This window comes from Hippocampus comes, unplaced genomic scaffold (genome assembly GCF_001891065.2).
Source record: "Hippocampus comes isolate QL1 unplaced genomic scaffold, H_comes_QL1_v1.1 scaffold99, whole genome shotgun sequence".
Classification (NCBI taxonomy): domain Eukaryota; kingdom Metazoa; phylum Chordata; class Actinopteri; order Syngnathiformes; family Syngnathidae; genus Hippocampus; species Hippocampus comes.
The window spans coordinates 1,505,346-1,529,005 of NW_017805134.1; the positions used below are offsets into that span (position 1 = coordinate 1,505,346).

The 23,660-nt window shown below is 51.0% G+C and overlaps 3 protein-coding genes and 1 long non-coding RNA gene across 7 annotated transcripts in view; 1 reads left to right on the forward strand and 3 right to left on the reverse strand.

Moving 5' to 3' along the window:
- The window catches only part of LOC109513766 (uncharacterized), a 13,230-nt gene extending 10,131 nt beyond the window's left edge, over positions 1-3,099 (reverse strand). Inside the window, exon 1 of the long non-coding RNA XR_002167852.1 lies at positions 2,764-3,099. This is a non-coding gene — a long non-coding RNA (uncharacterized LOC109513766). The remainder of the gene's footprint in view (positions 1-2,763) is intronic.
- A 121-nt stretch (positions 3,100-3,220) lies between these two features.
- LOC109513716 (zinc finger protein 646) lies at positions 3,221-13,611 on the reverse strand. 3 transcript variants are annotated; one of them, XM_019866320.1, is made up of 5 exons: positions 13,341-13,611; positions 8,068-10,730; positions 5,546-6,655; positions 5,368-5,462; positions 4,920-5,036 (listed from the first exon to the last, which is right to left on the reverse strand). In XM_019866320.1, the coding sequence occupies exons 2-4, from the start codon at positions 10,575-10,577 to the stop codon at positions 5,384-5,386; spliced, it is 3,699 nt and encodes a 1,232-aa protein (XP_019721879.1). In that variant the 5' UTR covers positions 10,578-10,730; positions 13,341-13,611; the 3' UTR covers positions 4,920-5,036; positions 5,368-5,383. The 3 variants fall into 3 exon arrangements, with proteins under 3 accessions (XP_019721877.1, XP_019721878.1, XP_019721879.1); XM_019866318.1 differs by lacking the exon at positions 5,368-5,462 and having other exon boundaries at positions 3,221-5,036; positions 13,341-13,602; XM_019866319.1 differs by lacking the exons at positions 5,368-5,462; positions 13,341-13,611 and adding an exon at positions 12,695-13,329 and having other exon boundaries at positions 3,221-5,036.
- Positions 13,612-13,925: 314 nt separating this feature from the next.
- On the forward strand, positions 13,926-16,849 carry thoc6 (THO complex 6). Of its 2 annotated transcripts, none has more exons than XM_019866371.1 (13): positions 13,926-14,038; positions 14,500-14,591; positions 14,665-14,729; positions 14,803-14,906; positions 14,979-15,016; positions 15,100-15,148; positions 15,287-15,358; positions 15,431-15,533; positions 15,803-15,852; positions 15,914-16,001; positions 16,076-16,186; positions 16,264-16,392; positions 16,596-16,849. In XM_019866371.1, exons 1-13 carry the CDS (start codon positions 14,024-14,026, stop codon positions 16,757-16,759), a joined length of 1,080 nt encoding a protein of 359 aa, XP_019721930.1. In that variant the 5' UTR covers positions 13,926-14,023; the 3' UTR covers positions 16,760-16,849. The 2 variants fall into 2 exon arrangements, with proteins under 2 accessions (XP_019721930.1, XP_019721931.1); XM_019866372.1 differs by having other exon boundaries at positions 13,937-14,038; positions 15,939-16,001; positions 16,596-16,736.
- Positions 16,764-23,614, reverse strand: med15 (mediator complex subunit 15). The gene is made up of 18 exons (XM_019866412.1): positions 23,171-23,614; positions 22,491-22,578; positions 22,193-22,244; positions 22,085-22,108; positions 21,849-22,013; positions 21,284-21,444; positions 20,971-21,225; positions 20,738-20,788; positions 20,569-20,664; positions 20,387-20,505; positions 19,542-19,669; positions 19,351-19,485; positions 19,216-19,279; positions 18,839-18,905; positions 18,598-18,752; positions 17,936-18,102; positions 17,767-17,865; positions 16,764-16,951 (listed from the first exon to the last, which is right to left on the reverse strand). Exons 1-18 carry the CDS (start codon positions 23,236-23,238, stop codon positions 16,815-16,817), a joined length of 2,031 nt encoding a protein of 676 aa, XP_019721971.1. The 5' UTR covers positions 23,239-23,614; the 3' UTR covers positions 16,764-16,814.
- Positions 23,615-23,660: the final 46 nt, after the last annotated feature.

A 23,660-nucleotide genomic window follows, 5' to 3' on the forward strand; every position in this document is an offset into this window, starting at 1 on the left:
AGGAAGCACAACGACGACGACGATGCTCGCTTTTTTTTCCCCGCAAACAAACGAAAAGGTGTGAGCGAGCGCTCCAGAGACCGGCCTGCCATTAGCTGTTAGCATGCCAACAATTTAGAGTGGCGGCGTCCTCCATGTTTGTAGTCCCGACGACGACGACGCTCTCTGTCTTCCTGAAAGCATTCCCCAAACCAAAACTCCTCCTGGTCCGGTCGCCGTGACGTGATGTTCGCCATCGATCCGACCCTCCACTTACATCCTCGTGCTCCGCCCCTTCCAAGTCAGTATTCATTTGTATTAGTGGGAGGAGTCACAAGAAGGACTTTGACTTTGTTGTTGTCGTTGTTGTTGTTCTGATCGCCATGGAGACGAGAATGTGTAATTATTGTAAATAACCATAAAAAGATGACCTGCATGTTTATCTAGAAAATTCCAGACAAAGTTGACGGCGTGCCGGATTGTCCGGTCCTCTTTAGCTGCCAGGCCGCCACCTTGGCGTCCCGGGGGAGGGGCGGGGGGAGTGGGGATGTGTCCTCCTTAGCCGTCTTCTTGGCGTCCCAAACCACCCAGTGGCTCCTCGGCCCAAAGTGCTTCCTCCGTTTTGGCGACTTTGTCTGTCGAATTCTCGGCGCAAGTTCCGCCAAAGAAGGACAACCGTTTGGCCCGGGGCCTCACCCGCGCTAGTTATCCGCCTTGTCGGGCCTCCTCGCCCCGGGGCCCCTCCCCATCCGCCCTTTCGGCCCCCCGCAGGCAGGCCGACCTGGACAAAGTGCAATATTATTTTGGCGGCGTCAAGGCTCGGTACTAAAGAGGACAGACAGCGGGACTTCCGCTCCGCTAGCCAAACTTTGACGGGAAATGCAACTTGTGTGTTTCTTTTAGTGTGTGTTTGTGTGTGCGTAGTGTAACGTAAAAGCCATCTGTCCCGCCCTCCCAAAACACTTAAGACCCCCGTCCCTCGATTGGCAACAGCTCCCCCGCCCTGCCCCCTCCCTCCCTCCCTCGTGCTGCTGTTGGCTGTTTTGTTTCCGTTGGTGTGACGTGCCAGTATAACCCCCCTGCCCCAGCCACCCAACTCCCCGACCAGTCGCTCTCTCGCCCCCCCCTCCCCCGTCCAGCCTCCCTCCATGGATCTTTAAGATGACAACTCTATGCAGATGCGTCTTTTCTAAATGTGTCCAACATTTTAAGTTCCAACAAACAAACAAAAAAAAAATATATTAAACCCTGACAGAAATATTGAAACATGAAGAAATAAAGAAGGATTGTTCAGTGTTCATACGTCTACTTCCTGTTTCCCTCCTTGTATGTAAATGGACAGACAAACTTATGTGATGGAAATGAAAGGTCAGATGGATGTTTACATCATAGCGTGCAAATAGACAGACCATGATGATAAGTTGAGTGTGACTGGACAAATGGACGTGCGAATGAACAATGTAAACCTGACAAATACTTGAATCTCAGCCAGATGTGTAAATGTGTGTGGATGAGTGACGCGGACCCACAAGGTTGACGGTTGCTGAGTGAGACGAAATGTATGAGTGGCGGATATCTAGCGGGAAATTAGCAGCCAGACATGAACACAATGGCAAAACACATTTTAGATGTACAAGTAAAATGTACAGTGTAAAAAATATACACATCCGACTCATGAAATGACAGCGAGCCCAAGTTGGCGTGACTTGGTTGCCTGAGGAAGCTACTAGCTACAGTCCACATCAATGTTTTTCATCCAAAAACAGGAGAACTTGTCTGGCGTTCAACCTTCACCGTTTAGAGCAGTGATCTCCAACCATTTTTGTGTCACGGACCGGTTAAGACAAGTATGTGTTGTTTGTGGACCGGCAAACATTTCTTTTTCTGTTGCTTTTAAATTGTCAGTTTTAAAGCACTGGTACTGGTACTGACAACAACGATAATTAGAGAGTCATTCAACATTTTATTAATGTTCATTCATTTCAAATAGTGTTATTCTACTGCACCTCAAATGTAGAATAAAATAAAATAACACGGCGAACTATTAAAAAAATTACCAATCAGGAATAATAATTAGGCCTTATAATGTGAACATAATCATTTTAAAGGTATGATCCTACGGCGTTAGCATCATTGCTTCTTGTAAAAGATGACACGATTGATTGCTACTTTCATCCGGTGGCTGCCGGCTCGTTATTAGTGACTAAACTACAACTGTTTACGTGGGCAGACTGTGCAAAGTCTGCTTGGATTTTCATACTTTCCACATGAGTGCTATTTGTTCAAATGATTCAACGGGTTTCTCGTATTGTCTTGTTTATGATGACATAGCAAGCGCAACAGCTTCCTCCTTTACGTCGGAGTGGAGATACCGCCAGGGGAGGAACTTCTCTTGTCGAAACAGCGTCATCTTCGGAAGTCATGGCTGCCCATTTCTTACTTTTACTTTCCAGGGGAGGAACTTCTCTTGTCAAAACAACGTAATCTTCGGAAGTCATGGCTGCCCATTTGTTACTTTTACTTTCTGTTTTAATGCTTCTTCTTTCATTTATTGGCGGATTCTGTGTATTTCAACTTTCCAAACAAAGTTAAATAGAGGTCTCCAATTGGCCCGACGCGCACACATTTCCCCACATCACTTCTGATCGTAATTTTGCTCACAGGTCTGTCTCTATGCGGTCCGGTCCGCAGACTGCTGGTTGGAGACCACTGATTTAGACGGTCAGCCTTAAGTCTAAAAACAACCCTTGAGTTTAGACTAGCCTCGCCAGCCGGCAAACTTACTCTCTCCGCTGTTCGGCTGCGTAGTAGAACCGGCGTGCTCTCCTAGAATCCTTTCCAGGGAGCATGTGCTCGCTCACGCTTGATCTGTCTAAATGGGCGGTTCCATGACGTAGGTGACTCAATGGACAGGCCATGTTTACTTGAGCAAAGTGAACGGAGACGGATGCCTGTCGAAATGTGCATTGGTGGACAGACCCAAATGAGTGTGGGTGAATGAATTGAGACATGATGGACGTTCAAATGGACCATGTTTATATACAGCGTGTACAAATTTTGTAGTACTGTGAGGGAAAATGAAATACATACGTGGACAGGTGGTGTCTGAATGTGTGCGGATGGACAGACAGGTTATAATGATCCCTGTGAATGGACAAGCCGATGTTTGCATGTGTGAATTGACAGGTCAAAAGTTTTGTGACTTACTTTCTTGTTGGATAGCAATGACAAAAGCAAAGCATGTTTGTGGAAGTCTTTTAATGCGTGTAAATGAAGTTTGCAGTAGAGTTAGATGTCAAAACACGAGATACAAAATACAAAGTGACATGCGTAGACTCATCATACAAGTGTAAAAAGAAGCACAGTCAATATTAAAACAATAACGTTAAGGACGCGTGTTCCCGGGAGGCCCCTTCTCCCGCACATCTTTCATTTTGAAATTCCACTTACCATTGGCTACCTTCCTCTTTGAATGACAGGTGACATCAAGAGTCGCCAGGACGCCGGTGGTAACGCCCGGGCTCGCATCAAGTCCCGCGAGTGAAGTGACGACGCGCACTTGTCATCAGTTTTATTTTCAGTCCTCAGCGGTTTCAAGTTAACAAATTATCAAAAGACGTTAGAAAAGTCACGTGACTTCAAACTAAGCATACAAACAGTCAAACGCGCTTGCTAACATCATGACGCTAACTACCACCTCAGCGTCCAGTCAATAAATACAGCAAAAGCTACGCTAGGAGATACAAAGGTCCCTTTAGCACGTGGGGGCCAGGAGGGTTATGGGTCATCACAGCTCTAAAGACATCTACACACTAGCGCCGCAGCTGCTACTACACACATGAACACGTGTACACATACGTGTCGTTAACACGCTAACTATTCTACACAATCAGAAGGCGGAGCTTCCCGACAGACGTCAACTGCCCGCTCTCACGTCGGCCGATCCCGTTTGTGTTGGACGACAATGTCCAGCGTCCAATCGTAGAGGCTACCAGTGTTTGTGGGCGGGGTGTATGCAAAGTCAAAATCTCGCCCACTCCAAGGCCATGCCCCAACTGCCTTGCCCTAGCTGCGTCCATCTGTCACTCAAATCTCATCAAGTGGGCGTGTCCAGTGAGGCGGCAGCGGGCCACAGCACGTTGGTGGGCGTTTATGCGTCCAGTTTGTCTCTGCCGAATTAGGCCCCAATAGCGAACTCAGTTCAAATGAAGGTGCCGCCCGACATGCCCCCAAAGTTGGGCGGTGGGCCAGCAGCCCTGCGGGACGGCGCCGCAGAGTTGCTGGGCCAGTGGACCTTCATGTGGTGCCTGAGGTTGGACTTAGAGGAGAAGCGTTTATCGCACTGCGAGCACGTGAAGGGTTTTTCCTTGGTGTGCATGCGGCGATGGCAGATGAGCTGGGTGGACACCCGAAAGGATTTGCCACAGTCCGGGCACTGGTAGCGTTTGGGCTCAGTGTGGATGCGTCGGTGGTTCTTAAGGGACATCAGGTTGGGGAACTGCTTGTGGCACGAGTTGCAGAAGAAGCTTCCGGTCTTGTGGCTGTTCTTGTGGTTGACCAGCGAGCTGGCGTGGCGGTAGGAGCGGCCACATTGGTCGCACACGTGGGCCTTGGGCGCCGCCTGCCGTCCGCGGGCCCGCGCCGCACCGTCCATGCCCTGCTCTTGCATCAAAGTGAGGTCCAAGCCCGAGCCCCAGCCTGGCCGGTGGCGATGGGGTGGGGGCCTCTGGGGTGCCTGGCCATGGCTGATCTCCATGTGCAGTCGGAAGCTGGCCTGAGTGGGGAAGGCGCGGCGGCACGAGGCGCAGGTCAGCTCCCGCTGCTTCTGGTGGACCCGCCGGTGGTTGTAGAGCTGCGAGGCCACTCGGAAGCTCTTGCCACAGTCGTGGCAGCGGTGCCGCCGCATCTCAGAGTGGATGCGGCGGTGGTTTTTGAGGGCCAGAAGATTGGAGTAGGTTTTGAGACACACGGCGCAGTGGTAGATGCCGAGGGTGTGCGTGTTCTTGTGGTTGATGAGGGAACTGGCGTGTCGGTAGGAGCGTCCACATTGGTCACACCTGCGCACAGACGCAACGTTAGATGCCGGGCGGAAGCCTCCGGAAGCGCGCATCACATCAAACCTACAGCACTGCACGGATATTATGTTGGCGTTACAGTATATGATCTGCAATCCGGCTTAGCCAAAAAGAGGTTGTAGTGGCCGAAGCAGGGGCCGGACAAGGGGGACCGGCCTAATGGCGAGTTCCCCCTCCTCCGTCCCTGCGCCCCCTTCCTAATCTTGTCTACAGGTGGGCCGGTTTCTTTCCCGCACGCACACAAGGACACACAACATCAGCAGCACAAAGACAAAAGTGGATGCTAACTGAAAGCAAACGGGGGTGACTTAACTGGTCTCTCCACTAATTCAATTTGTCCAAACTTCAGAAAAATCCGAATTCCGGCACGCGAATGGTCCCAAGGAAGCCGGATTGGAGATCATATACCTGGAATAGACATGTGCAGAGCTAAATTCATCTTCACTATTTGGACAAGTTCCAAGCATGACAAACAAGTGAGGACAACTCACGTGTAGCGACACTCGTCGCCCTCTGCCGTGGCGCCGCCCGTCTTCCTCCTGACATCCATGCCTACCTGGTTGTCGCCGCAGCGGTGTCGGGCCAGGCCCGACCTGCCCTGGAAGCTCTTGCCGCAGGTGGGGCAGCCAAACGGGGTGGCGCCTTCCTCGTGGACCTTCTGGTGGTTGCGCAGAAAGCGGGCCAGCCGGAAAGCTTTCCCGCACGTGTGGCAGATGTGTTTCTTGCGTTGCGTGTGGATGCGCATGTGGTTGCGCAGTGCCATGTAGTTGGTGTAGGGCTTGTCGCAGAAGTTGCAGCGGAAGTCGCCCGTCTTGTGCGTGTGCTTGTGGTTGAGCAGAGAGCTGGCGTGCTTGTAGGCGCAGCTGCACAGGTCGCACGCATAAGGCCTTTCGTCGGAGTCGAGGTCCACGGAGCTCCTCTCCATGCTGACGTTGGCCGAGCTGCCGGCCGACGACGAGGACGGCAGGTGCTGGGCGGGGCAGTCGTGCGCGGCCAGCTGCTCCGCCGACGAGAAGCCCTCGCAGCAGCCATCGCACTCAAAGTCCATTTGGGCGCCGGGACCCTGCGGGCCCTTGCACAGGCCTGCCGTGGTGTGCGTGGCCAGCTGCCTTTGGGTACGGAAACCCTTGCCGCATTCCTGGCAGTTGTGCTTCTTCTGGGCAAAGTGGAGGCGTAGGTGGTTCTTCATGGCCAGCCTATTGGGGTACGTGGAGTTGCACACGTTGCAATGGTACTCGCCGATCTTGTGGAGGTTCTTGTGGTTGGCCAAGCTGCCCGCGTGCCGGTACGTCTTGCCGCACTCCTCGCAGGCGAAAGGTCGCCGCCCGCTCTCGGCCGGGTCAAACTTTTGGGGCCTGGACGTTCCAGCCGAAGAGTAGGGCTTTTTGAAACCCTGTTGAGCGTATTTGACACCCATGATGGGGCCCTTTGACGACTCCCCTCGCATGCTCGCCATCTGAGATGGGCCGGGCTGCTGGTAGCGTGAGCCGTTGGGACCGGTCCGGACCAGACCTTTGGCCCGGTGTTCCTCATGGAGACGGAGGTGGTTAATCAGCTGTTTTTGGATCTTGAAGGCCTTTCCGCATTCTTCGCACTTGTGCCTGCAGTTGGAAAAGACACGCATCAATTTTGCATATATATTCATCACATGAGCACAATTTAGCCATTTTTTGCCTAAAATAAAAACAAGAGAGACATGATGTCGGCTACTAGGCAGAAAATCAGTCGAGGATGCAGTTGATACAAGCCCAACAAGTCAACGTTTTTTCTACTGTAAATTAAAAGAGTAGGGATAGGCCATGGGTCAGCAACCCAAAATGTTGAAAGAGCCATATAGGACAAAAAAAAAACAAAAAAAAAAACCTAATATGTCTGGAGCCGCAAAAAAATAAAAGCCTTCTATAAAACTTACAATGAAGGAAACACATGCTGTATGTATGTAGGAGACTGGACTGTCTCAGAATTGTTTGTTATTCATTCCTTCGTTGTGTGTTCACAAACGCCCCCATAGAATTTATTTTGTAATTTCCTCGCTTGATTTTTTTGTTTTGGTGCATTATGTTCGCTTTTCTTAATGTCAGTGAAGTGATCATTTACGGTTTTCTGAGGCTGTCTTTGAACGCCTCTCGAGAAGAGAGAAGGCACGGAGTCGGACGCAGACGTGTCTGTGTTTGTCGAGACTGTTAAAAGCATGAATAAAGTGTACGTTTTAAAAAACCAACACCACAGCTCTCCTATTTCAGAGCTGCAACATGTATCTATATCTATATGAGCTATATTAGCCTACTATCAAAATCTTTTTCCATTTTCAAACATTTTTTATAAAGCTCCAGGGAGCCACTAGATGTCGCTAAAGAGCCGCATGCGGCTCTGGAGCCGCGTGTTGCCGACCCCCGGGATAGACCAATACAGGTACCAGGAATCAGTATTGGGCTGCCGATACCAGCCACCGATCCATTAACTAAAATTATCTAACACAGCGCAAGTCCTCCTCCAACATGAGTTGGCACTACACTCTGGCGGTTTGACACACTGCCAAATCATCATGCACAGAGGGCGGCCATGGCTCAGAAGTACAGCAGGTCGTCCGGTAACCACGGGGTCTGCTGTTCAAATCAAGCTCTCTCTGAATCATGTGCCGCCGTGTCCTTGGGCAAGACACTTCACCCACCTTGCCTCCAGTACCACTCACACTGGTGTACGGCCGGGTGTGAATGATTGGTGGTGGTCGGAAAGGCCGCAGCCATGCTTTTGTCAGCCTGCCCCAGGGCAGGTATGGCTACATGCAAAGCTTACCGCCACTATAGTGTGAATGTGTGCGTAAATGAATAATGTGTCCGTTGTGAGCGCTTTAGGTGTCCAGTGTCCAGAAAAGTGGGATATACTGTAAATCTGATGCATATTGTCAGACAGTTTAAAAAAAAGGGAACCTTGCTCACAATTATCTGTCATTGTGTTGACATTTTATGTATCAAAATACTATTAGGTGGAAAAGTGAAAGCGGTGGTCATACCTCTTGAGGTCAAAGTGAGTCCTCTGGTGATTCTTGAGGGCCAGCAGGTTGTAGTAACGCTTCTGACACACCAAGCAGCGGAACACACCCGTCTTGTGGGACTTTTTGTGGTTGAGGAGGGAGCACGGGTGTCTGTAGCCTCGCCCGCACTGGTCACACTTGTGGGGTTTGTCACTTTGGTCCATCATTGACCGCCGCCCATTCCCAGCGATGTCACGGCTTCCGCCCGCAACCCCGCCGCCCATGCCCTCGCCCCCGGACATCCCTTTTGCTCCACTCAGGACCTGCTTACTCAGCGTGCCAGCCCGATTCTTGCCAGGACACAGGTGGGTGATCAGGTGGTGACGGTCTGCAAAGAACATGCCGCAGTCCACGCAAATGTGGCTGCGCCCGTCCATCTTGTCGTTGCCGTTGGCCGAAGCGCCGCCGATGCCCTGTTGTTGGCCATCGGGTCTCTGGGGACCGTGGACTAGTTGGTGATTTAGAAGGTCTTGCTTCCTGGAGAAGCTTTGGCCACACGTGGAGCAGATCATCCTCCAGTCCTGTTCCAGATTGGACGGTCCGGGACCGGAGGGATTATTGGCATGACTTCGCAGATGGCTGCGCAGGGCTCGGAGGCTGGCGTAATGGTTCCCGCACACGGAACACTGGTAGACTTCTCCGTCGTCGTCATCCTTGTCGTTGTTTCCCATCCTCTTGCCTCCGGTCTGGGAGTACTGTCGCTGACTGCTTCCTTCCTTTACACTGTCTGGGGGCACGGAGCTGCCACTCGAGCTGTGGTAATTCATGTTGCCGATAAAACCGTTGGACATGTTACTCTGCTGCTGTGGGGGCGGTTGACCACGGCGGGGGCACATGTGCGACTTGATCCCAGACACATCGGCGTACATCTCGCCGCAGTCGGCGCACACGTGGCGGTCGGCTTGCCGATGGGCGGAACCCCCGTCGAAGCGGTCGTGGAACTCGAGCGAGTCCAAAGCGCTGTTGTGACTGCCGTCTGATACAAAGTGGGCGGGGTCTGTGAGGTTTCCCGGCAGCGAGATGGGCGTGGTGGCGTCACTGCTTTCCTGCACGTAGCTCTGCTGCGAGTCCAGCGTCAGCGGCTCTGGAGATAACCAATCGTTGCCGTCACCCAGAGGCTGGTTGGAGGACCGCCCCTTGTGGCTTCGCAGGTGGCTATGTAGCGCGGCCAAGTGAGGGTACTGCTTACAGCAGATTGTGCACTGATAGTGGCCCGTCTGATGACAGCGCTTGTGGTTGACCAGACTGCCCGCGTGCCGGTAGCTCTTGCCGCACTCGCCGCACTTGAAGCGACGTTCGCCGTCATCCGGAGAACTGGCCTGGGCCACGCGGCCTCCCGATGATGACACCGAACCCTGGGAAGCCGAACTTAATGCTTCTGAGTTGAGTATGGAGCTATCCTGGCCGTGGGAGGCGGGATGGGGATCGTGGGTCAGGTAGTGTACTTTGAGGGTCTCCAGGTCAGGATGTCCCGCCCCACAGTAGGCGCACGTATATATAGGATTGTTGACGGGAGGGCCCATGATGGGGTCGTAGGGACCCCTTTTATCGCCGGGCAAAGGCGGCAGGGGTAGAGGGTCTCCAAGAGCTGGAGTGTATGCCGGAGATCGAACCGCACTCAGATTGTGAGGCATGAGACCGGGAAAGCTCCGGGACAGTCCGAGGGACGGTGAGGTGTTGTGTAGGAGGATGTGCTCCTGGAAGTCGGCCTTGTTGGGAAGCGCAATCTGGCACAAGTGGCAGAAGCAGGAGTTGGCGTTGTCGCTCTGGGTGGCCTGAGAGCCGCCGCCCCCACCTCGCTCGGACTGGTGGAGGCCGCCGCCACTACTGCTCACCATGGACGCCGCGGGACTCTTGAACTTCGAGTGAGTTCTCTCGTGGCTGTTGAGGGCGGCCAGGTTGCTAAACTGTTTGAAGCACACGGAGCACTTGAAGCTTCCTTGCTGGTGACACTTCTTGTGGTTGACCAAGCTACCGTGGTGCCGGTAGGTTCTGTCGCACTGGTCGCACTTGAACGGTCGGTCCCAGGCGTCGTCCGACTCGGGGGAACTTTTGGTACCTGGGTGGCCCTGCAGGCCGCTGTTGTTCAAGTGGGGACGCCCGAAGCCGTCCGAGAGGTCCTGGCCGAGGGTGTAGTCCCTTTCGTGAGGGCCTCCTTCCTCGGGCACTTCCTCGCTCTCTTCTTCGGCGTGAGCGCTACTTGGGGACAAGGTGTGTATGCGAAGGTGATTTTTGAGGGCAACCGCGTTGGGCAGAGTGCGGGTGCAGACGGGACACTGGAAGGAGCCCACTTCGTGAGACTTTTTATGGTTGGCCAAACTAGCTGCGTGCTTGTAAATTCGTCCACACTGTTCGCACTCAAAACGTCCACTTTCTCCTTGCTGGTAATGCGCTTTCATATGTTCTAGAAGACTTGGAGTACTCGGGCAGACCATATCACATTCTTTACAGGGGAAACCCTTGGCACGACTCATATCATGCATTGCCATAGTACTCTGGCGCCAGTCTTCAGGGGGGAGACACCACGGTGCTACCGCTGGTGACCATCGGGGCGGGCGGGAGGGGCTTTCGCTTGGGAGGGTCTTTGCTCGTCAGTCGAGTGCGCTGGCCATGCCCCCTGGCAGGTGGCCTGTGAGGCGTTACTATGGAGACAAGAATGGGTGGGGGGAAAAAGTGATGTCATAATGTGTGGTTTGTCCAACGTGGGAGAAATAATCATTCGTGTTCCACTCGTGCCACGGCATTCATGTGTCTGGTGTGGAGGGGAAAAGACTAGGAAAGTTAAGGAATGATTATAAAAAAATATGTATTTTTTATACCCTGAACATTTGGAACATTGCACGAGCAAATAGGTTCATTGGAAATACGCAAGTGTCATGATTGGGTATGAAAGGAGCATCCCCAAAAGGCTCAGTAATTCACAAGCGGGGATTGGGGGGGAGGTTCACCCCATTTTGTGAATATTTATTTGCACCAGCAAATAGTCCAAAAGTTTAAGAACAACATTTCTCAATGTACAACTGCAAAAAAATGTGGGAAATTTATTCTCATCGGTGGTCCATTATATCATCAAAAAGATTTTGAGAATCTGAGGAAACCTCTGCATATAAGAAGCAAGGCTGAAAACCGACACTGAACGCCCATAACCTTAGATTCCCTCAGGCGACACTGCATTAACAAACAAGCATCATTTTGTAACGTATGTTGCCACGTCGGCTTGGGAACACGTCAGAAAACCAATGTCAGTTAACACAGTCGGTCGCTGCATCGACATATGCAAGTTATAACTCTTAAGTTACCAAGAGTATGACAGACCTGTCTTACACTGAAAATGGATGGGCGACGCGTTATGAGTACAAAATAGAACGAACACCGGTGAGTAACTCAAGACTTGTACATCAAGCACGAATGGAGAGAATTCCACCAACAAAACTTGAAGAGTTCGTGTCAACTGAATTTTCAATAGGAGATGCAAATACCAAATTATTTGATAGCTGCAGACCTAATTAATCAAGGTTCACCATATTAACAATGTGACAAAAGGCCCTCATCTTTGTGAATTTTTTTAAAAGACATAGGATGAGCGCTTCAAACGCCTCTCAAATCCCCCATAAATTATGAAAGAATAACTGTAAAGTACATTAGCTATCGAGGCACATATTCTATTCTAGCGATTAGGGAGTGGGAGTGAGTGAATGATTCAGAACCAAGCTGTGTTCTGAATTATTCACTCATTCACTCGCTGTCTACTCCCTAATCACTCCAAAGGGATTTTTAGTTGACATTTTAGCAAACCATCTACAGCTACGATCACCCTGCAGTGTATGATGCCCAATTGAACTTTTTTGCTGTTGTTGTTTTTGAATCTGATATTGTTATGTAGTTCATTCCCAAAAATAATTATGACCTATAAAGCAAACGCAACACATCCACAAAGTGACACACCTGCGCACAAAACATGAGGTCACATGGTGCACAGTGCGTTTGGCGAAGTAAATATAGTCCTCGTGTCGGTTTCTGTCCAGATGCATGACGTGGCAATTTCAAAGACGTTGTGCTACCGAAGTTTACGTTTTCATAACTGAATGATTTCATTCCATCTAGTCGCCATTGACTGTTTTTTGTGCCTGTTTGTTCTGTCAGCTCACTATGACATTTGTTGTCTTTTGATGGCGTGGAGGTTGAATAAGCGTGTTTGAGAATCCAGACTGTAGGTGCATTGTTAATTAATATCCACATATGATCGGGATCTGGGGAAAAAAATCTGAATAATACTGTACTCATTGACAGGGGAAAAAGATACATTTGAGCAATAAATAAAAGTTAATTGACGTGCAGTTTGCACATAGCCATAGTCCATTTCATATTAAGTAAAGGATCTCCCAACACTGCCAGAGACGTTTGATGTCTTACAACACCATTAGTGTTTCCATGGCAACATGTCAGCAAACATCACTGACAAGAAATAAACTCGTTTAATTGGCATGCACGTGTTATTGTTTACGTGAAAAGTTGCCAATCGCTTTCTTTGACTGACGTGCTGATGCAATGAAGGAGAAAAATGGAGAGGGGAGCGAGAGCGGGCCGGGGGGGGGGCCCTCCTGACCTTGGCCCGACTCCAGCACGCATCTGTCGGACAACGCCGAGCATCTTCCCCGCCGCACGGTTCTCCCCTTCGCGGAGCTTCGTTCATCGCCTCCCACCTCCATCATCAGCACAAACGAGCCCGCAGAGGGTTCGGTTACGTACACACGAGAATGAAAAAAGACTTTTGAGCAGCGAGCCGCCGCCGCCGCCGCCTCGCTCCCCGGACAACTCGCGCCACAAACAACCCTGGGCCATGAGAGCCCACTGGGGACCACAGCAGCGACCACAGCAGTCTCGAAGAACATGGTTGACTTTGACGAAAAAGGCCATTGCGCGCGTCAACCACGAGCAGCCCGATAACGTTAGCTCACCGGGTCGTTGCTAGCACCTGACTTGTTAGCCGTTCAGTTAGCAAGCAAACCAACAGACAGACAAACAACATAAGGCTCACTCTGCAAATGTACGCACACGCAAAGACGCTAAGTGTTATCCGCAATCGATTAATTGCGACCAGAACAGCCTCGGCCGGTCGGGTGTTAGCTCGTCCGCTAGCCGCCGAGCTAACCGAGCTAGCCCTGCAGCTACACAAAGATGTCGAGTCGACCCTCCGCGCTCGGCCCCCATCAAGTGGGGAGGGAAAGCTGCTTTGCCAGCCTCAAACTTACCCCTCCGGCGCCCTCCGCGTCCCGCTAAGTGAAGCGAGCTGAGTCGGCGTGCAGATGCAGAGGCGAAACGTTGCGCCGTCACCGACTAACCATTTTTGTTTTGTTTGGCATATGCCGCTTTGCTTTTCCACACTCGACTTTTGCCTCTTGGCTGTCCGCCGCCGCGCCGCCCGCCGCTACGACGACAACGACGACGACAACACACTTCCTGCCGCGCACCGCGTCATCATGCGCGCGGCACGACTACGACGATGAGCTGGAAAATAAGACAAAGCAAGCTAGTTGATTGTTTGCTGTCTACAAGCGTTTTCATTTTCATTTTCCACATCAGCGGGAGAGGCCGTGCCGAGCCGATCCGAACGCAGCCGAGCCGGCCCGAGCGGCAAAGAGAGCAGCGCCATGTTGATTTCGTGACCCGAGAGAATTTATTTTGTTTTTGTCCCCATTTAAGACTTTAGCTGTGCTTTGCTTTTACTGTTGTTGTGTTGTTGTTATTACAAACTAAAATAAATATTCTCGTTCAACACCGCACACTATTTAATGCACCGTCTGCCATCATGACCGAACAACGAGCATGTCGCAATGGCGCGCCTTTAACTACATGTCCCAGAATGCAAGGTGCGGTGACGACATAATAATGCGCTTTCGCAGCACATCAAATTGCGCCGCTCCAGGAGACAACAATGGGGCCCGTCGAGGTAAACTTTATTTTGGCTTTTTCCCCCCCAAATTTCGACAAATATTTTCTTTTGTGCTCAAATGTCAAAACTTGTTCTCCCGACGTCTCTCGTGCAGCTATACGTTTATATTTGTATCAGGGGCGAATGTAGACTGATTGGTTGAGAGGTGCTGAGCTCCCAGCCAGCAATATCAATTATACTGCTTTATGCCATTTGAACGCAATTTAATTGCGACATTTATGTGAGAAGCATAACAATATTTCACAAAGCCTGCAACTGAACCATAATATCTGATGGTGATGATTTAAATTGGATATGGCCCTGAACGATCTGGTCTCACGGCGTGAGAACGAGCAGGAGACGTATTGTGTTAAAACGTGACATGGAGTGTTAATGATCTGGTGATGTGGCATATTCATGAGCAGGCTGTGGTGTTCAAGACTGAGCGACATGTTAATGGGCATGTGACATGTCCACAGTTGCTGCACATGTCGGTGTTCTCTCAAAGTTTTTCACCATGTGGACGCTTTCTGGCGGCGGGAAACAATTACGGGGAGATCGCCATCTTCAGGTGAGGGGTGCGAGAATGATGATGATGATGATGTTGATGTTGATGTTGATGATGATGAAGCTGTTCTGTCAAGTTTGTGCGCAGCTCTGAGCCCTGATACGTCGGAGGCAGGTCGAAAGCCCGTGTTAACGTTTTCAGGTGAGCAATGTTCACTTCATCTTGGTTGAGGCCAGTGTCTGCCATCTAACTGTCTGTGTGTCGTGCCCCTCAGCTCATGACGGTCCAGTGTTCTGTCTGGAGTCGTTTGGCGGCCATCTGCTGAGCGCCGGTGATGGATCGGTCAGCGCCTGGAATTGGGCCGAGCTCATCAAGAAGGTAGCGCAACGCGATGGCAGGGTCACCGCAGCGTGTGACTCACTGTTGCACTTTCTTGTGTTTGCGTTTCAGAACGTCAAAGCTGTGTGGACAAGGAGACCGGAATACAAGTCAGTGTCGTTTTCCAACTTGGCCCGGCTCACCCATACGGCAGTTCATATGACGGGCCTTCTCTCTTTCACTCCTTGTTCAGAGCCAGCATGGAGATCCCCGAGATCAACGCCATGGTCATCAACCCCAGAGTGAGTACTGAAAAGCCATTTTGAGAATTTATTCCATGTCTATCCAGCCTCTATCCATCTGAAGGTCTACGGACTAGTACTTTGTCCTTACTACTACTGTCTAGTTCCACTAAATGTAATTGTTTGTGTTCATATCAGGACAACAGCGTGGTGTTTGGCGGCGGTGACAACAACGTTCACATCCTGGACCTGGAGCACGGCGTCTTCAAAGTGGGCACGAGGAAGCGTGGCAACATCGCTAGTCGGCGCCCAATGTTAACGTTTGTCCGTCTCTGCTCCCAGTCAGTCTTCCGGGGACACACGGACTACGTCCACTGTCTGAGTGTGAGGGAGCGCGAAGGTGAGGTTCTGTCAGGCAGCGAGGATGGCGCCGTCAGGATATGGGGTGAGTACCTAGTGACATTTCAACAATTCCAACTTCCCCGGGATTCAGCATTTGCCATTTTAAAAATTCATTTTCCGCCCAGAATTCCACATTTTCCAAGAAACCAATTTTGTTCACTTTTTCCACAAAAACTCCCAATCATCCCCAGAATTTCATTTTCGAAGTTCCACGTTTCCGCATTTTAGTCTCACATTCTCCATTTCAACCATTCGAAGAATTCCTTGGCATTTCAGTTCAGCACTTATGCGGTTGTCTAATCTTGTGTCCAGACACCAGAACGTCTCAGTGCGTTCACTGCGTGGAGGTGCACAAGTACCAAGTAAGACAACGTCATCACGGGACCGCAGCTAGCTGTTAGTTAGCATACCGTTTTTTTTCAGCTCCTTGTCTTTCCTTGTTCGTCAGAAATGTGCCCGCCCCCAGTTTGGCAAGTGGATCAGCTGTTTGACCACCGACTCAGATTGGATGGTAAGACTTTTTGACAGGACAGTGAACCTCCGCTGTTGGTGGCCAAGGTTGTGGTGATTGTGGTGTCGTTGCAGCTGTGCGGCGGCGGCCCGTCACTTTCCCTGTGGCACCTTCGCTCCCTGACGCCGACGTCCGTCTTCGCTTTGAGCGGCTGCCAGAGACGAGCCACATTCTATCAGGACATGGTGAGGAAAATCTACCTCGGCAACTTGCGCCGCGCCTCCTTCAATCCGCGTGAACGTCCCGTCCCATCTCGACGCAGATTCTGGCAGTGGGCCAAGGTCCCACTGTGTCCCACTGCCTGCTGGGGGGACAGGTCAAGGCTCAGATCCCGTGCACGCCCAACAACATCAACAGCCTGGAGCTCAACACCAACAGCGCCGAGCACCAGGTATGTGCAGTCCTCTGTTGTCACACTAACATTTAGGGTGGGTTTTACAGAAAGTAATTTTTTTCTGATTCAGGTCATCACAATTCTTTAATTCCCATCCCTCGTCCGACGTATTGTCAGTCAGATGTGTAGTTGTGCGTCGGCTGTATTGCGCTTGTCTTTTTGTGTCAGATCAGTCATGAGCGGCGTGGAATCTGTTTCAGGTGTTGACGGTGGCAGGAAGCAGCCAGTTTGTGGACGTGTTCACCAACGTGTCTTACAGAGCCTTTTCACTATGCTTTTGATGCACACGTCAACTTTTTTTCAATTTTTTTATGGCGTGAATAAAACGTGTGGTCTTCGGGCAGGTGTTTTATTTGTGTTTTAAAAATAAAAAAAATAAGGAGAGGTTGCCATTTAAGATGCGGGTTGCGGCAGTGAGATCACGCGGCGGACAAACAGGCCTGGCGGACGCTCTGTGCCCACGTGTGCAGAATCTCTGTCAGCGAATGCTTGTCGGGAAGCTGCAGCAGCTTGGACGCCAGGGTCCTATGCACCGCCTGCAGGAAATGGTTGGCGCCTGCGCACACAAGTCGGCACACAGCCACACATTTTTACAGCAGACCTAGATCATTCCTGCACTAGAAATCCCTTTGCAAGGATTGGGGAGCCGGGAATGAGAAATGCTTTGCAATCAATTGTCATTCCCGACTCGCCAAAGTGGTGCTTCGAGCTACCAGTTCAATTTGTTCTGCGACCATGCCCATAACTCTATAAACGTTTTGGGAACATCTAGTCAGGTAAATAGCACAATATTTAGTTCATAAAACATACAGTAATTACAAAGTTAAAGGTGAACTCGCGTCGAAAAATGGATGAAAACTGCATTTGAGCAATCAGAATTGAGCACCTGAAACTTGTCAGCTCCCTTGAACAGCTGAAATTTAATGCAGTACTGCCCCCTGCTGTTGAATGAAAGTGATGCCAAACTGCCCTTGCCCCCCCCCCCCTGCGAATGTCATGTGACTTAGCCGCCACCCCCAAAAAAACAATGCTAACAATTAGCGTGTCAATTGTATTTTGCGTTGATTGTTAGCATTAAGCTATGAAGACGTCCATAAAGCAATCTCATGTTTAAGTTCATCCAAAGCTTCAATGGGAATAAATTCAACAACTATTCAGCATTTACCAAAGTTTTGCTTCTGGGCAACGAAAACGAGTTGACTTTGCTGCCACATACTGTTTCTATGGTGCGCTCAAAAGCCCCCCGACACCCCCAAAACAAAGATCAGAGATGTCTAATATCTACAGAAACTCCAAAGTCATGTCACTTATATCTCAAGGTGCCACTGTGGTGGACAGGAAGGGGAGGGGCCGGGGGGATGTTTTGCTCACCGTACTGGTCGGCGTGGTCGGACCAATAGGGGCTCTGGTCCGGATAGTCTGCGGGAACGCTGAGCTGCAGCGGCGGAACGCTCGGAAGGTTTTTGTCCTCTGCGGCGAAAAGGAGGTTAGAAGTGAGCGCGGGGGGAAAATCAACACGCAAGGTATCTTAGTGTCTCACCCAGCTTGCAGAGCAAGTGCACGGCCCCATTGTTGCTGCAGTGGGCCGGGTCCAGGTGCACCAGGAACTTGACATCAAGCCGGGCCACCTCCCCCTGCAGGATGTTGGGGACCGTCTGACGCTCGTCCTCGTCTTGCTTCCTCTTCCGTGACAGAACCAGCGGACCACTGAGGGGGAAGCCACGAAAAGTTCCCCATGGGGTGTCAAACGTTTGACCTGTTGGTGGGGTTCGATCCGGCCCACGGGGAGAATTTTTGCAAAGTGGAAAATTTATGACCACACAAAAAAATCGGGGTGAATGTGGCTTAGGCAAGGTACACACATCAAGACGTTCAGGGTGTTTTTGTCCTGATTCAATATTTACCACCAACATTTTTCAAGGTTGTGGGAAAACTGGGAAACCTTTGTGTGTTGGCTTTGTCACAGATTAAAAAAAAATATTTGAGGATTTGGAAAAATCATTCCACATGTAGGAAGACTTAGAGTGTAACGCAGAGTTGTAACAGTTTGATTAGAAGAGCCGCAGAAAGGCATACAAATGGAAAGAAATGCATGGAAATTTGGAAGGTTCTCGTGCATTTTAGGCTCATCCAGAGCCCGACATCAAACTTTTTGGGAGCCGCTCTTTTGACGGACGTGTCGTGTGCAGGCACGCGACTTACGTGATGGGCGGTCCGTGAATGGCGGCCATGGCGGGGGCAAAGGTGCGGTGTAGCGAGTGGTTAAATACGGGAGAGCGCAAGTTGGCCATGACGGCGTCGAGTAGCGGCTGGCACAAATAGGGCTGCTTGGGTGGCAGCGGCGGCGGGGGCGTCGGCTGACCGAAAGCACACAGACGCAGACACGTAAAGATTGGGAGGGGGGGGGAGGGGGGGTGATGATGTAACAAGGGGCATGTCTTACCACGGCCATGTCATTCTTCAGCTTCTCCAACGCGATCTCACACTTTTGGAGCGTTTTCAGAGGACACCTGAAGGTCAGGAAACTTAAGAGGACTGTCGCAGGGGTCACACTAACTCGCCGTCTGTCACCAATGGTGACACGCACCACGAAACTCGTCATGGTGACGTGTCGACATGGCAACATCACCTTGTTGACGGTTGCGACAGAAACGTGCCATACAGTTGCCATGGTGACACTGACTAGCTGTACCCATGGTGGCATCACCTCAATGAAACAGGAGGCTGTTGGCATGGCAACATGGGCCAGCTGACTCTCACCACGGTAACATGTACTAGCTTCTGATCAATTGCCCAGTCCTTGTGCGCTTTGAGTTTCACCTTGTGTTGGGGTCCGTGAGGATGTTGAGGAGACTCTTCATCTTGCTGAGGTCCTTCTTTCGCTCTGGCAACGACAAGTCAAAGGTTACTCACAGGACGGGCGTTTACATCGAAGACCACCCCGCGCCCCCACACCTTCGTTCTTGTCAATCTTGTTGATCATGCGGCGCAGAGGCTCGATGTATTTGGAAAGCTGTTTGAGTTTTTCCATGTACTGCTGATCCTCCTGGGACGCCGCCCCCGCGGGACTCATCACAGAGTTTGGGTTTCCTGTTGGGAAGTCATATAATCAGATGGTGTGTGTGTGTGTGTGTGTGTGTGTGTACCTGGAGTGCTAAGTGGGCCGGGCGAGGGGACCCCATAGTTCTGGGGTGTCCTGGCGGTAGATGGACTCTGTGAGGGCTGAGGGGACGGGCTGGGCTGGAACCCCCCAGGAGACGGCGTGGGACCCGAGCTGCAGACAGGAAGTTACCAAGGAAAAGGGCATGGACACGGAGGCCGTATGCCAACAGGGAGGCGTCGACAACACCTGCTTTGGCCTGTCACAATAACATTTTTTTTCCCCTGGACGATGAATTTCCCCAGAAACTATCACGAAAAATGACACTACTGTGTGTTTTTTTTTTTTTGGTATGCTCATTACCCGAGAGATTTTTCTACCGTAAAATGGGTACATTGGCTCAAACCAAGGTTGATCTCTAAGTGATCTGGCAGGCAGAGTGAATGTTTTCAGAACTCATAGTGCAGAAGCAAGAAATGAAATTGTGCAAAAAAACAAAAACAAAAAAAACAGCCCCATAGAGGATCGCTGTATGCCGAATGATGGTTAACATTAGCGGCACTTGGCTATTATCCTTGATGATACACTACTGCACCTCATTAAAAGCACGAGATAAATTGTCCGTGTACAAGACATGCGAACCAAATTTGAAAAATGCATTTTCATTCCCGGTATGTAAGTGTGTGTGTGTGTGTGTGTGTGTATTGACTCCCACAGTAGGCCATCAAATTGAGAGACAACAGAGGGAAGCAGCAGCGCGAGCGAACATTGATGATGACGGTAAACAAACAAGCATGCAAATGACTATCAAGTCCCCAAAAACGATCGCGTCCATTTTTTCCTCATCGAAGCGTGAGTCAAACTAGTAATTAGCCCTACACGTGCTCATACCTGGCCGAGTTGGGCTGTGAGGTGGGAGGCTGAGGAGACGGCTGCGGGGGCGGAGGCATGGACTGTGGGGTCTGGACCTGCACTGGCGAAGGTGACGACATCATGGCATGCTGCTGTACCTGCCAGGACCAACCGAACAGATGACTGACAGAGCCTGAAAGGTCACGGGTTCAAGGTCATACCTGTTGCGTCACGGCGGCGGCGTTGGGGGGCGGGATGGCCGGGGCCAGCGGAGGGCGGGGCAGCCGGGCGGGAATCTGCATGTTGGGACGTACCAACTGGACGGAAGAGGGGGGCGTGATTCACGGCGTCGGTTCTTTATCCGATTCCCACCTGTAGGCCGTGACTCACTTGTCCTGATGCGGCCGCCATCTGATGCTGCTGCTGCAACGCTGCCCGGGCCTGCACACACGTATTCAAGTAGGCATTGTGAGGGGACTCGGGAGGAGATAGGAGGCTTGGCGTGTGAATGGGAGTGATGCTTGGATAGGGGTTTGTTGGAATAGGGAGGGTCAGCGTTTGGCGACAAACAGCGTGGTGCTGACGCTTGTGTAAGGTGCTCAGGGGATGGGGCGTATTCTGACCTGGAAGGCCTGCTGCATCTTGAGCTGGTGCTGCTGCTGACTCAGCGAGTTGATGGGGACGTGCTGGGCGGTCGCCATCTGTCCGGCTAGAGACTGCGGCACCATGGGGGCCTGCTGCTGCTGCTGCAGGAGCGGCTGCATGGGGCCCGGTTGCCCCTGCTGCTGGACCATGTGCTGAATAGACTGCGCGTGCTGCTGCTGCAGCTGCAACTGCACCATCTGCTGCTGCTGCTGCTGCATCCTGGACTGATGCATCTGCAAACACAGGAAGTGGCGGAGGCTGAAAGGGACTGGAAGCTGGTTGCGGTCGTACCTGGTTCTGCTGCTGCTGGTTTTGCTGCTGTTGGTTCTGGTGCATCTGCTGCTGCTGGGCTCTCATCTGCTGCTGAACCTGGAACTGCTGCTGCTGGAACTGCTGGAACTGCAAGTTCTGCTGCTGCTGCTGCTGCAGGGCCAACTGGGCGGGACCACCCACTGAGGACCAGGAGCAGGATTAAGGGAGCCGGGGGGAATGCGGGGAAGAGTGTCACGTCCGTTCTCCAACATAACCATGAGCACATTCCCATATTGGGACGGAAGGCAAACGTCTTGACTTGGGGTTATTGACCCCAAAGAAAGCAATATATGATAGAGGGAAGTAAGGTGAACCCATACAGAGAAAACGTTCAGTTGTTGGTTTGATCCACGAGCTTTAGGTCTGAAGCACGGCTGTCGTTTTGTCACTGTCGTTTTACTTGTGTTTAAATGATGTCTGACCCCTCGGGTCCAAATCAAGTTAGCGAACATAACCGAATGACATCATGCGCCGCCCATGCGAAGTCATGTGACTCCGCAGGCAAGTGAGCATGCGGCTTGGCGTGGAAAGGAAATCCACTCACGGGGTTGCGGGTTTCCAGAAACCCCCGGCATGGCATGCTGGCCAATCTGCATGGGCGCCATGGCCCCCAGGCCCCCGACGGGGGCGCCGGTGGGGCGGGGCCCCATGCCGATGGCGCCCGGGCCCCCTCCGACGCCAGTCAGGTTAGTCAGGGCATTGATGGGATCTAATGGAGACAACACACGCTGCTTTACATGTGCCGCCCATGTGCACCGGCACGTGCACACATGCACTCACCCGGACCTCCCATGGTCTTCTTGTCTGTCAAAGAGAAACAAGGCAGGGGTCAGTCGTCAAGTGACAATGGGACAGGACAGGCAAACAAATAAATGGATGGTCACTCACGGATGTCGCGGTAGTGGATGATGAGCCTGGCCACCAGGGACAGATACTCCTCCTGCAAAAGCAACATTGTCATTTTCCCCTAAGATCCTTCAAACAGCGTAAAGTGACATTTGGGTGCACATTTTTAACTTGTTATTCCTGATTAAGCATTGATCTACAATCATATTGTGATTCACCATTGCTGTGTTTTATTATCGATGTTCCTATTCCTGAGTATTGCATTTTAATTCTTAACATTTCAGTGTATATTTTAGTGAGGAGGTTCCAATTCAAATCTTCCAGCGTGGTCCCGACTTACTCTGGTCTTGGCTTTGATGTAAACTTGATTCTCCATCTCCGTGCTAGACTTACTGTGTCCGCTTCCCGCTTTCCTCTTGGCCTCCTCGCTGCAAAGTGCAAATACATTAGGAGACCATTATTTCAGAACATCTTGCTTGCACACAATCATGTTCTATTTACAAACACTCACACTTCGCAACTTACACAATACATGACCTGCTGTCTGAAGCATGTGCCAACATGCACACATAGTATTCAACGTTGAGTGGGAATTACCATTTCTGGTAATGAAGCAGGATTTTGCCAAATTGAAACGTGGCTCTTTAGTGGGGTACTGAAAGACCATTGGGGGATATGCTGTATATATTTGAGCGTCATGTGACCACAGGTGAGTCGATTGTCAAAAAAATAGAAGCACAGAAGAGTACTGTTCCCAACTTAATGGGAACTCTACTAGTAAGTAAACTTTGATGTAGCCTTTTTATTTTTTTAAATAGCGCATGAATGACAAATCATTGGAATACGCATAATTCAAAATTGACAAACAATATTACGCTTCGGGCAAATTGAAGCACAAGAAGTGCTCTGAAATAAAAAGCCTTTGCACACGTTAAGCCGGTCCGTTTGTTTGAGGTGGGCAGAGCTGAGCAAAACCAAACTAAGCTTAAGAAAGCAGGAGAGACAGCGATTAAATCTCACATCTGAGCGACGACTTTCTGCCTGAACTGAGGACTCCTCCAGTCGCTGTCGGGTCCCGGAACCTCCATGACGACGGCAGACCGGAACAAATTAATAAATCAGGTTTGAGACGCGAAATGATCAAATAACACAAAGACCAGCAATGTCTTGACGTGCTCCTCTTCCGAATTCTTCTTCTCTTCTGTGCCACACCGTGACGCGCGCGTGACCGACGAGCGCCACCTGCCGTACGTGCCTTTCATTGCCGCAGCGCAGCAAGCCTTTTTCGATTGAACATGAGCCACATTTTATACGTGATTTGATTGGATTTACAATTGCGTGTGCATCCGCTCGTGGCACGGTGCGACAACTGTTAATCCGTCTACATCACAGTTCATATCCACATGCACACACGCTCCAGCGCGTATGCTAATGTTGCTCTCGTGTCATTTTTTAATTGTCTACTAATGTGAAGAGGAATTAGGGATCAAACCCACGAAACTCTTGCTAC